Below are 12,681 nucleotides of genomic sequence, written 5' to 3' on the forward strand. Positions count from 1 at the left end.
TAGTTTCATTTATTTGTACTTTCTGCTTTAGTTACAGCTTTCTGCAGCTGACTATTGAGGCAAAAGCCAACCCTACAATTACACAAAATAAGATGCCTGCCTGAAATAGCAAATGTTGGGAGCAGGGTTGACAGGTGGGAGGTCCACACACCACCCTGCTGCTCTCAGGTATTGTGAAATATCGTAATCCACTGCAAAGAAGCTTCGCCAATTGCTTGGATCTATTTTTGTATGTGAAAGGAGAAAGGAGACCTGTGATATCCTTTACCTTAGGCAGAAAATGTCTTGGCCTGTCCCTGGGTGAGCTTTTCTGGATACTTTATTACAGATGTAAGGAAACAAAATTAGTACACCACCCAAAGTTTCACAAATTAAAAGCTGAGGTATGTGTGGTGATGTCAGAGTGTGGCCAAGGTGGAAAAAAAAGATGCAAATGAATGCTTGAAGGACATACAAACAAGAAGAGGTTACAGCAGTTTGCTTTTGTCTGAGCCTTTTGGGAAGGGCATGATTTTGCACCTTCCTCTTCTCCCCTTCCTTTTGCTGAGTTAATTGAGTGCAGCCTGTTTTTACATTTGAATTCATTTTGGTGCATTTGAAGTTTGCGGAGGATAAAGAGGGAAAGTGGGAGGAGGTCAGAAAACCGGGACATTTTAAAAGATTTATGTTAAAAGTGGCATAACAGTGTCTGCCAAATCAGGACAACCGAAGGGTATGACTTAATTAGCTGTAGTAGGAAGCCAACTATTTCCTTTTTTTCCTACATGATTTTGGCATGTGAGGATCCTGCTGCAAGGAAGGGCCGGGCAAATATGTCCCACTTAGGTATATATTGACAAACACGTCTTCTGATCTCCGCAAGACAAGACCTGTTTGGAATTTGGGGCTTGCCAAATGAGCGCTATCAAAGTGCCATTTGGCCTCCCCGAGGGGAGAGCTCCTTCAGCTCAGAGCCAATATGGACCTGAGGTGGTTTTTGCTTGATCCTGGCAGCTGGCAAGCCTTGTGATATTTGCCGTGTGTCAACACCCTGAAGAGAGGGTGGAGTGCTGTTTGTGCTCCACTGTTCAGGAAAACAAGAAGCCCGAGTAAGCTGGCAAGGCACCTTGGGAAGGCCGGGGAGAGAGTGTCCTGACTGAGAGGACATTTCCAAGAACCAAGAGAACAGGAGCAGTATCACTTCCGCTGGTTTCTGTTGTGGAGAAAGACAAAGGACGAAAAAAAAGTGCTGCTTAGATTGAGCCCTCCACAGTTTTATGGATGCCCTTTTAATTATCTGGACTTGACTCCAGAATAAAAGAAATCAGACTAAAGAAGGGTGTCTTAACGCATAATCAGAAATACCTGGGTTTACAATGGTAGGAAAGGAGCCCCCAGTGGTGCAATGGGTCAAACCCTTGTGCCAGCAGGACTGCTGACCGAAAGGTTGGTGGCTTGAATCCGAGGAGCATCTGTCAGCTCCAACTTCTCATATGAGGACATGAGAGAAGCCTCCCACAGAATGGTAGAACATCTGGGCATCCCCTGGGCAACATCCTTGCAGACCGCCAATTCTCTCACACCAGAAGTGACTTGCAGTTTCTCAAGTCAGTCCTGACATGAAAAAAATTGTAGAAACAAGGAGCTGCATATGCCCGCATTGCGTCTTTATTCACAGCTATCCTGTCATAGTCCTGCCATGCCAGGTTGTAGTGTGATGGCCAATTTTCCTTCTTATACGTTTGGGGTTTTCAGTAGGAATGGAAAGAATGTTTAAAAACCTTCATAAATTGCTTCTTGAGCGAATAGAAATATATGATGAGAAAGCGTGACTGATGAAAATACAGCTTGGGATTTATTCCGCATTAAACACCCATAAGGGATGTGCATGTGTGTGCAGAAAGCACTAGAAACATGATTTTTGCACAGAAAATAATCCCCCCCCCCAATATGTGTGCCTCCACATCTCTATAAAATCTTTCTCTGATTGGCCTCAATAAAATCCTGTTGAAAGGTCTCATTCTCCCTATAGGATAGAAAAAGTTATTAATGAGGAGGAACACATGAGGTGTAACAGTTTGTTTTTGTCTGAGATTCCCAAGAAGGGCAAAATTCTGTCTTGCCTTCTCATTTCTTCCTGATGAAGCAATAGAGTGCACATTACTTTTTCAAGTTGAATTACTGAGTTTGCAGTAATTAGAATCATAGAATCATAGAATCAAAGAATTGGAAGAGACCTAATGGGCCATCCAGTCCAACCCCCTGCCAAGAAGCAGGAATATTGCATTCAAATCACCCCTGACAGATGGCCATCCAGCCTCTGTTTAAAAGCTTCCAAAGAAGGAGCCTCCGCCACACTCTGAGGCAGAGAGTTCCACTGCTGAACAGCTCTCCCAGTCAGGAAGTTCTTCCTCGTGTTCAGATGGAATCTCCTTTCTTGTAGTTTGAAGCCATTGTTCCTTGTTCTAGGATGTAGGATGACAGCAAGAGGGAAGGTGGAAGGAAGAGAAAAAAATGGGACATTTTAAAAGCAGGTGAAAAGTGGGATGGCAGAGGAATACACAGGATTGGCCCTGCCAAATTGGGACAGTTGGAGGGCGTGTGCATTATTTGTTCCATCATTTGTATTATATGTTCCATCATTCTCCATTATTAACTGTGCTGGCTATAGGAGCGAAAATCGCAGTCTAATAATATCTGAAGTGTCATATTTTCTTTCCCACTGCCATCCAAACTGTCCTTTGACATTTGATCTCCTTTTGTGGGGAGACATTGGCAAGACTGTCTTCATTCCAGGAGTGTGTTTTTGTTTTTAAAGAACGTCCTTCCCAGAGAGTCAACAAGAAGGAGATTCCATGTGTCACACCTGAGACTGGGTGTAAGCCTCTGCTTTCTGTGAGCTGAGCAGATATAGGTTGGCACTTCTACCTTTCCTTTTCTTGATTGGCATTTTTCTCCATTTAGAATATTGGCCAATGATACATTTTTTGCAGACTGAAGAAACTCTGTTGGTTTGTGTTTTTATCAGTTGACCAGTTTCTCAATGATCCATTCAAAGGGAGCTTGGCAGATTTCTTGGTACTAGACCACTTAAAGGCTGAAATATTTCCACAGGGCCTCATTGTAACACTCAAAAATTCAAGCACCAAGGCAATGCTCACAAGTTATTGAACCAGAAAGAGGTTGGTGATGCTGCTTACGCACTTGGTGCAACAGTTGGTCCATTTCTTCTGCTTATGCCTGGACAGGACCACAAGGGCCCTGTGATAGAAAAATCCACGTGGGATAACTAGTCCTTGGCATTGTCTGCCTGAGGAAGCGCCTTCCTATCACTTCTATAGGACTAGTTTCTTCAAATATATTGATCAAAAGGGTGACTCCAAGTTGTGTAACAGAGTCAGGGCTTGCAGGACTAAAATGCTGAAACAGTTTGATTATTATGGATTGTGATGCCATCCAGATCCTTGACATCCTTCTTTGCCCTCTCTAAAGTTAGCTGCAGCCCTTAGAATAAGTGGGAAGGGGATTTCCCCAGAAAAATTGCATCTGTAATGTCTGTGAGCTATACCTGTTGTAAATGTGACGACTCCACCTTTCCCCCAGGATTGGGATTCAGAAGGGCAGTTGAATGTAGCTTGGTTTTAGATGGGCAATTAAGACGCAGTAGCCTTATAAAACCCTCTTTTTAGTAGAGATGCAAACACTACTTTAACTTGTTCTTGATATGAATCAACACAGCTGCCTGCATTTTTGGATTTCCTTGGAGAGTGTGGCTATTTGGACTATCGTAACAAGCCTTTGTATATTAACACATTACTTTTTTTCAGTGATTTAACATTTAATTTAATTTAATTTAATGCTTCAATGTTGTATTTACCAATACTTGTTCTATCCATATCCTTCATAAATTGGGGTCATATAGGAACAAGTAGTCCTGCAAGTAGGAATGGGAATCATATGGTTCTCTAGAACTTGTTGGATTCATCTTCCAGGTTTCTGTACCATTGGCTGTGATGGTCAGGTCTCTTGGGATTGATGGTAAACAAGATCTAAAGGCCTCATGATTCATGTCCCTACCTTAGAATAACCTGATCCCACATCAGTATTTACTCTTTGAACCAAGGTTGGAACCAAAAGTCTATCAACCAATTAATCTGAAACAATAATACTGTGATATGAATGTCTGACCCAGCGTGGAGAATCTGTGATTTCCAAATTGTTGTTGGACTCTAACACCCATGAGCCCCAATTAACAAACCTGAATATAAGTGGGAGTTGTAGTCCAGCAAACAGCTGAAGTTGTGTAAAAGTAAAGGTTTCCCTTGACATTAAGTCTAGTTGTGTCCGACTCTGGGCAGTGGTGCTCACCTCCATTTCCAAGCCAAAAAGCCAGCATTGTCCATTGACACCTCCAAGGTCATGTTGCTGGCATGACTGCATGAAGCATCTTTACCTTCCAGTCAAAGCGATACCTATTGATCTACTCATATTTGCATGTTTTTGAACTGGTAGGTTGGCTGTAGCTGGGGCTAACAGTGTGAGCTCATCTTGCTCCCCGAATTCAAACCACCAACCTTTCGGTCAGCAAGTTCAGCAGCTCAGTGGTTGTGTACAGGCTCATTATTCTATCTAGTATTTTGGCAGCTATACTCTTGTTATAGTTTATTCAGCTTCCTGATTCTGAACCTCTTTGTTCAATGAATGTCAATGAAGAGAACCACTTGATTGACATTCATCAACTGAATTGTCATTCAGTGAATGAATGTATGATCCTCAAGATCTTGTTGGACTGTAAATATTACCAGCCTAGTCAGTGTAGCTTCCTGGGAGAGATAATGGAAGCTGAAGTCTGACCAGATGGGGAAAGTACACACATTCCCCATCTCTAGTTTGGATTGCTGTATAGATGGTTTTGACATGTGCCCATAATGTTGTTTTCTTTCTGATGCGGACATCTAACATTTGGTATTTTCTCTCATACGTATCATTTATAGTCAGCTGATGCTCTGTTTAAGCCATTGGGTTAAAGCAGGTCTCCTTTCCGGGAATCGTTTCTTTGGATGAAAAATGCTGCTGCTTCTTTGTTATGCTGGACTAACTCATACAAGAGACAGTTCCTTCCTGACTTTGTAAACGGACTAAGGAAATGTTCCTGTTCATTTTATTTCCAGACCCCTCTTCCAGACCGTGAATCAGCTCTGGTGCCTAGCCACAGAGTAAAGCAGGTAATAAATATCACATTGTATCCTTCCTTTTTTAAAAAAAAATTGAAAGTTTCTAGTATGGATATGAAGGCACTTTTGTAAGAGTGTGCACTATGCCCAGTATAATAGGAACATTTGGGTATGAGTACAGTAGTGGAAGATCAAGTTATTTCATTCGTATTTAAATGGCTAGCAGCCATGGTGGGTGGGTGGACGGGTTGGATTTAAAGTGGGTGGGTGAGATGTTGGGATACCTGACATTCTCCATGGTTAGCAAAGACAAAACAAATGATGACAAAGAAACAATGAAAGTTTCATATAATAATAGAGAGACCACATGGGCCATCTAGTCCAACCCTCTGCCATGCAAGAAAAGCACAGTCAAAGCACCCCTGACAGATGGCTATCCAACCTTTACTTAAAAGCTTCCAAGGAAGGAGCTTTCACCACACTCTGAGGCAGAGAGTTGCACTGCTGAACAACATCAGGAAGTTCTTCCTAATGTTCAGGTAGAATCTCCCTTTCTGTAATTTGAACCCATTTCTCTGAGTCCTAGTTTCCAGGGCAGCAGAAAACGATCCTGATCTCTCTTTCTTATGACATCCTATCTCATATTTATACATGGCTATCATGTCTCCTCTCAACCTTCTATTCTGCAAACCTCCTCATAGGGCCTGGTCTCTGGACCTTTGATCATTTTAGTTGCCCTCCTCTGGACGCCTTCCATTTTATTAATATCTCTTTTGAATGGTGGTGCCCAGAATTGGACACAGTATTCCAGGTGAGGTCTAATGAAAGCAGTATACAAAGGCACCATGTCTTCCCTTGATCTAGACACTATACTCCAAAATCCCATTGGCTTTTTTAGCTGCTGCATCACACTGTTGGCTCATGTTCAACTTGTTGTCCACTAAGACTCTAAGACCTTTTTTGCATGGACTGTTGCACTTTTTATCTTGAATTATCTGTATATTTTAGTGCTCTTTATTATGGCCCTTGGCTAATAAATTGATTGAATTTGAAGTATTGTGGAACAGTATGCTTCTAGGGGAGGCTTGCTAAGGAACACAACCACATGGATGCCATTGTCCTTGTATCCTACTTGCAGGTTGCTGAAAGGCATCATGCTGCCCATGGTTGATGGACTACAGTGACCTTCAGTCTGATCTGGCCAGATTATTTTTGTGTTCCTTACACCAACTGTCAAATTCATTGAATTAAAGCAAGGCTGGAGGAAAATTGAAATATTTCTGATCTCAAAACAGCACTAGCCTCAGTCAGCCTGGTGAATAGTTAGGGTTGAAGAGAGCTGAAATTCAGCAACATCTTTCCAGTTCCCCATCCCCGAATGAGTCCGAAACAAAGATATCTCCTTCTAAGATCAAGTGATCAGAAAAAAAGCGAATGCTTCCTTAAGGTTTTGTTGTTGCCCAAAGGATGTATTATTAAATGAGATACAACACCCATTCACCTCACTTACCATCTAAAATCAGTTTCAGATTTAACATAACACTGAGCAATTGGAACCAGAGCAATACTTCTTGAATTCTTATTTCACAGGCTTCTTCGAACAAAATTCAGAAAGCGGGGAGACTCCTTGGTGCTCACTTAGTAACAATGTATCCAGATTTAATTCGTGATCACAAGCACCATCTCCGGCTTTACAGGTACGTATTTGTGCACAAAACCTTTCTCAATTGTGGCTATTTTATAGAATAATCCCAGAAGTGTGAGTTGTCATTGAAAAGAGATTGGTATTTGAGTTTTACTTTGGGCCTGTCCAGACAGAACCTTTATTGGGGGAACTCCCGCAATGAAAGAGGGGCTGTCCAGACAGCATTCTGGACAGTCCTGAATTAATTCGCTACAAACCAGGAAAATCCTGGTTTGTAGTAAATTAATTTGATAGTGGATTTATTCCGCGCCTTCTTGGAAGGCGCGGGATAAATCCCCTATTTCCAGTGAACATCTGAACACCCACCCCAGAAAGTGCGCACTTTCTTGGGTGGGTGTGGACAGGCCCCCAGAAACATCTGCCTTTTTTTTAAAGTGGATGCTTCTGGGATAAAGGCCTGTGTCTGCATCTGGCCTGTATCACCATATGATGAAACACTACTATACCATACTTGGGGATAGAAGGAGAAACATGGTAGGCTATGTGTACTACATACAACTCAATGCTCATAGTCTGCCACCTAGTTCTACTGCCTGAAATATACATTGCACTCTGTTTAATGTTATAGCCAGTACTGCCACAGTCATGGGGATTTTCCCTTCACTACATTGTTGTTCTTCTTGGATTCCCTCTACTAAACCATTGAGATTTTTTGGGTGAGTAGCCAACTGGGAGCCCCCAGTTTCGAATCTAGGGAGTGGCGTGAGCTTCCGCTCTCAGCCCCAGCTTCTGCCAAACTAACAGTTTGAAAACATGCAAATGAGAGTAGATCAATAGGAAGGAAGGTAACGGCGAGTAGATCAATAGGAAGGAAGGTAATGGCGCTCCAGCAGGAAGGTAATGGCGCTCCTTGCAGTCATGCCGGCCACATGACCTTGGAGGTGTCTACGGACAATGCCGGCTCTTCAGCTTAGAAATGGAGATGAGCACCAACCCCCAGAGTCAGACATGACTGGACTTAATTTCAGGGGGAAACCTTTACCTTTACCTAGCCAACTGGCTACTCAAACAAAAGTAAGAAAACAATCACACTTGTTTGTTTCTCTAGGCTTTCATGGACTTGTATATGTGAGGTTCATATCTACATGTATCTCAGATATCTCTTTTTCACATGTGGAAAGAAGAAAAAGGATAGTACACAATTTTCTTTCCTCTCTGCCTTGTAATGCTTTTAGTCCAGGAAACCTCTATCAACTAAGTCAGGATTTCTCAACATGCCAGTAGGCTTGCATGGTCTTGAAGTTAATCCCAGAATCCTTTGAAATACTCAACTGGATAGCAAGGAAAATCATTTCTATGTAATTAAGGCCCCATGGCTCCTCTCTGTCTTTCTTTAATCTTTAAGTCAGTGATCGCATGATCAATACTTTCAGGTCAACAAGAGTACGTGGAATAATTCTGAATTCTACAGAAGTGCTCTCTGTGAACCGGTAATGATCTGAGACAGAGAGCTAGTGTTTGTGGAGATAGACAATGGGGTTCTTCTTTAGATAGATAAGGTCTGTTGATTCAGTGAAATATAACTCTTGAGTACAAGATCTCTGAACCTCTCGAATTACCACTAAATAGGAGTCATAGGGAAAAGGCACCGCCTATCCAAACATTTTCCACATTTTTGGCTCAGCATTCTTACTGTTACAGATGGTTGGCCCTGTCATTAGGTGGAAAGAGTTAGCTGCCCCAGATGACAGATGCTGAGGGTGTGGAGGGAACAATGATACCACTGGTTCTTTACTGTATTGAGGATACAATTATTTCAATTAGTTTGTCCTGTACCCTTTAAGATAGCCAGTTCCCCTCCAGTACAATGGAGGCAGTTTACCTTCTGACAGATCATCAATATTGAGGTCATATTCAATGTGGGGTCCACCAGGTGGGCCACATGCATTACAAGGTTATGGTACTTGTTGCTGTAGTTCTCACGATTTTTAAAAATATTCAAAAATTGTTTGTTTTGTTCTTGACTATTTTCTGGTGATCCCAGACCCAGCTGTAACATTTTATTCCCACCCTCAAATTGGTTTCTTTTTTTATTCCAAGACATCTGGTTGCAATATGTTTTCTTTATTTTCTTTACAAAAATGGGGAGGGGGGAGAATTAGAGTTAAAATGCAATAGTTCATCACTGAAACGGGGTTTTTCCACTATAACTCAGGAGTTCTGTGGTCGATTGCAGCAGCAGCAAGGGATAGTCTGGCTAAGAGTGACCATCCAATGGAACCAAACCAGATTTGGTTTGTCTGGAGGGTCTGTATTTTTTGCTTCTGCCACTGCTGTAGTTCAGGAGCAGAGCATGTAAAAAGCTCAGCTGAATCCAGGACCAGCCCAAGCCAGTAGTATTCCAGAGCAACCCTGGATCTAGGGGACTGTGTAGATGAGCCCAAACACTTCCAAAGTGACAATCATCTCAACATCACATGGCAGCAAAATCCATAGTTGTATGTGTCATGGGACTCTTCCCAGAGAGCCTTATTAGAAGCTGAGTCCTGAAATAGTTTATGGGAAATCTTCAGCCCTCCAGGTATTTTGGACTTCAACTTTCACAATTCCTAACAGCTGGTAGACTGTTAGGAATTGTAGGAGTCCAAAATACCAGGAGGGCCAAAGTTTGACCATGCCTGCTTTAAAACATATGGGAAGTTCAAATACACCTGAAAGTGAGAATTTACTCATATAAGCTTCCCAAACTCAAGGGCTTTTGGGTAATGTTGAGATGTTTTTAACGGTTGGTTTCAATGTATTTGTTAATTTGTTGAATTGTTCAGCACCAAATTGTTGAGTCCCCTTTGGGGTGAGAAGGGTGGGGTATAAATATGGTTAATAAATAAAAATAAACTTCTTTGCTGATTTATGTCTGCTTTCCAGGCAATGCTGTTCTGGGAAAGAGCTGGTAGATGCTCTCCTAAGAGCAGGGCTTTCTATACAGACCCGCAGCCAAGCTCTTGGACTCTGCCAAGTCCTGATGGATGAAGGAGTTCTGTCTCACGGTGAGATTAACAGAAACACAGTGTGATGAAGTGACATTGGTCAGAAATCCAGGCCATAGTCTGTCAGCCAACTGATGCATACAGATTTACTATAGCCTTGTTGATAGCCACCACAATTTACCGGTAATTTCTTTTGAGTGACAGTCCTCCCAAATCCTCATGTGAAAAGAAGTCACAGCGCTTTGTTGGACAGCACAAGTTATTAAAGTTTATCTAAGAGCCAATATGGCATAGAGATGCATGTGTTGAACTACAAATCTGAACATCAGGGCTTGAATCTCTTCTTGGCCATGAAAACCCACTGGGTGATCTTGGGTATGTCATGCTCCATCCTCAAAGGCAAGCAAGATTTCTTGACAATTTTTGTCAAGAAAATCCTCTGATAGGTTCATTTTAGGATCGCCCTAAGTCAAAAAGGACTTCAAGGTATGTAACAATGCAAAAGTGGAATCTCTTTGTTGCCTGGCTTTATGTATGCTTGATTTATGTATGTGGGCATTGAATGTTTGCCTTTTATGTCTGGAATCTGCCCTGAGTCCCTTTGGGGAGATAGAATGGAATATAAATAAATAAATAAATAACAATTATTATTATTACTATGTAGTTTACCTTTCTGTAAAAGCAAGCCAGTAAGCCACTGCTACTGTTATTGTTTTTCTGCTTAACTGTTTTTATTTGCTAGATATTGTATTGTTGTTTGTGTTGGGCTTCGGCCTATTGTAAGCCGCATCGAATCCTGCGGGAGATGCTAGCGGGGTACAAATAAAGTAATAATAATAATAATAATAATAATAATAATAATAACATATGCATTTCAACAAAATTGCTGAAACTAGGGAAGGTTACCTTTTTCCATGAACAGGAGGTTATCTTGGGCATTTCCATGTATTACAATCCTGTGTCCTATGGAAAAAAGGGGGAGTTTAAAGTGAAACAAGCTTCTAAATGAGTAATGGCAACTTGTTTTGTGGGAGACTTGTGGCTTGCTAGTTGTTCCAGCTGTGAGGTCACAAAGGGCTGCTTACACAGCTCATGAGGTCATAGGTTGTTTCTTCCCTGCTAAGCAGATACTAGCCATCAGTCCAGTACATGCTTTTGTCTGATGTTCCTCTTGGATGTGACAGTCTGAACAGGCAGGGATGATTTACTTACATTTTTTACAAACAGGGAACGACTGCAATATGAAAGGTTCTTCCTTATCTTTAATCACTGGCCTTTTGGCCTCTGTAGATATATTTCCAAATGCTAATGTGAGAACTTGGCCTTCTTCCCAATGCACAAAGAATGGCTGGTGAAAATCTGTGAATGAGCAGAAATGGCCAAATTGATTATGCCGATTAAGGAGGAACCTTTCATTAACATTAAGAAAGACTGGCATCTGTTTATTACTTTTTCACAACATTGATGAGGGTATTTATCAACTGTGGGATTCATTTATTATCAGAGTGCTGGCTTCAGTAGAAATGTGATTACATTATTGTTTAAATGGAGCAGATGAATAAAGTATGACCACCATCAGACAGAGAGTGGGAAGTCTGTGGTGTTTTTAAAATAGATGCTTAACTATAGTGTATAGTCTGTAGTTATATAGTTTAGGGAATGTTTTATATATCATAGAATCATAGAATCAAAGAGTTGGAAGAGACCTCATGGGCCATCCAGTCCAATATAGAGGGAGGGAGGGAGAGAAAGAGAGAGAGTTTTATTTTGTCTTTTAAAATAAATGAATATTTATTTTTAAAAAAGAAAAATATGGGCTTCTTGAGTAGATAACATGGCTCCAGAAACCATGGTCTGGGTCACTTCCATTATTGCTAAAATTAATATTTGAATACCTCCTAGCTGGGAATGCCCCCTGGCTAGCTACTGTCATTTCATTTCCTGATTGTCTCTGCTCAAGAAGAATGACTTCCTTGGAACAATGAGCTATCCTGGAGTAAAAAATTAGGAAGCAGGACAACGGGTAGCCAGCTGACTATTAAAGGCAGCCATTCTATTGGGTTCAGGAAATATAAAGTCAATTTCACAAGGAAGAAGTTTGAGAATGGATAAAGGAGATGGGAGGAGGGAGCAAAAAAAGAGTGAAGAGTGATGCACTCTGCTTCAACACTTCTATCAGACAGAGAGCTGTGGCAATTGCTGGGAGCAGAATTTCTGCACTCCCTGTGTGGGCGTGATGGTGGGGGAAAACCTTTTGACATATTCCTCTCGGCTGTCTTATTCTCATTTTGCATTTGCTATCTTTTCAACTCAGTTCGACAGGAGAGCTACTTCCAAGACAAAGATGCCCAGTTCTTCCGCTTTGTGGCCCTGGAGGTGAATGCTGAAGACCGGGACAGCGAGGAGCTGTTGGAGGCATTGGCATTGCTTACCCAGTTGGGGCCTACTGCATTGCTTACTACTATCCTGAGAAAACCGTGAGTGTGGGGGAATTGCTCAGCATGGCAGACAGGGAAGAAATGCAGAAATTTCAGGTCATTGCTATGGATTGCTATGGTAAACTGGCTGGGATTTTTGGGAGTTGTAGGCCAGAAACATCTGGGGACCCCAGGATGAGAACCACTGCACTACAGCATGCACAATCCCTCACCTTTGACCTGACTAGTGCTGATGGGAGTTGCAATCCTACACCATCTGGAAGACATCACGTTCTCTTTTATCCATGTGATACACAGGGCTGTATTTATGCCAGACATTCTTGGAAGGTGCTGCGTGTAGTGTAGTCAGTGTAATGCATCATGTATTGGTTTATTGTTCATTCAAGTGATTGATGGATCCCACTTGCTTTAATTTTTTCCCTTTCTGTACTTTTTGTTCAAATAAGCTTGCAGGTGAT

General features: G+C 41.7%; 1 protein-coding gene across 2 annotated transcripts in view; it reads left to right on the forward strand.

Moving 5' to 3' along the window:
* The window catches only part of RAPGEF3 (Rap guanine nucleotide exchange factor 3), a 60,253-nt gene that overhangs the window by 17,161 nt on the left and 30,411 nt on the right, over positions 1 to 12,681 (forward strand). For both annotated transcript variants that reach the window (XM_060763818.2, XM_067463952.1), the window contains exons 3-6: positions 5,151 to 5,204; positions 6,744 to 6,850; positions 9,724 to 9,845; positions 12,100 to 12,262. In XM_060763818.2, coding sequence (XP_060619801.2) covers positions 5,151 to 5,204; positions 6,744 to 6,850; positions 9,724 to 9,845; positions 12,100 to 12,262 — 446 coding nt within the window. The remainder of the gene's footprint in view (positions 1 to 5,150; positions 5,205 to 6,743; positions 6,851 to 9,723; positions 9,846 to 12,099; positions 12,263 to 12,681) is intronic.

This window comes from Anolis sagrei, chromosome 2, assembly GCF_037176765.1.
Source record: "Anolis sagrei isolate rAnoSag1 chromosome 2, rAnoSag1.mat, whole genome shotgun sequence".
In the NCBI taxonomy this organism is placed as follows: Eukaryota; Metazoa; Chordata; class Lepidosauria; order Squamata; family Dactyloidae; genus Anolis; species Anolis sagrei.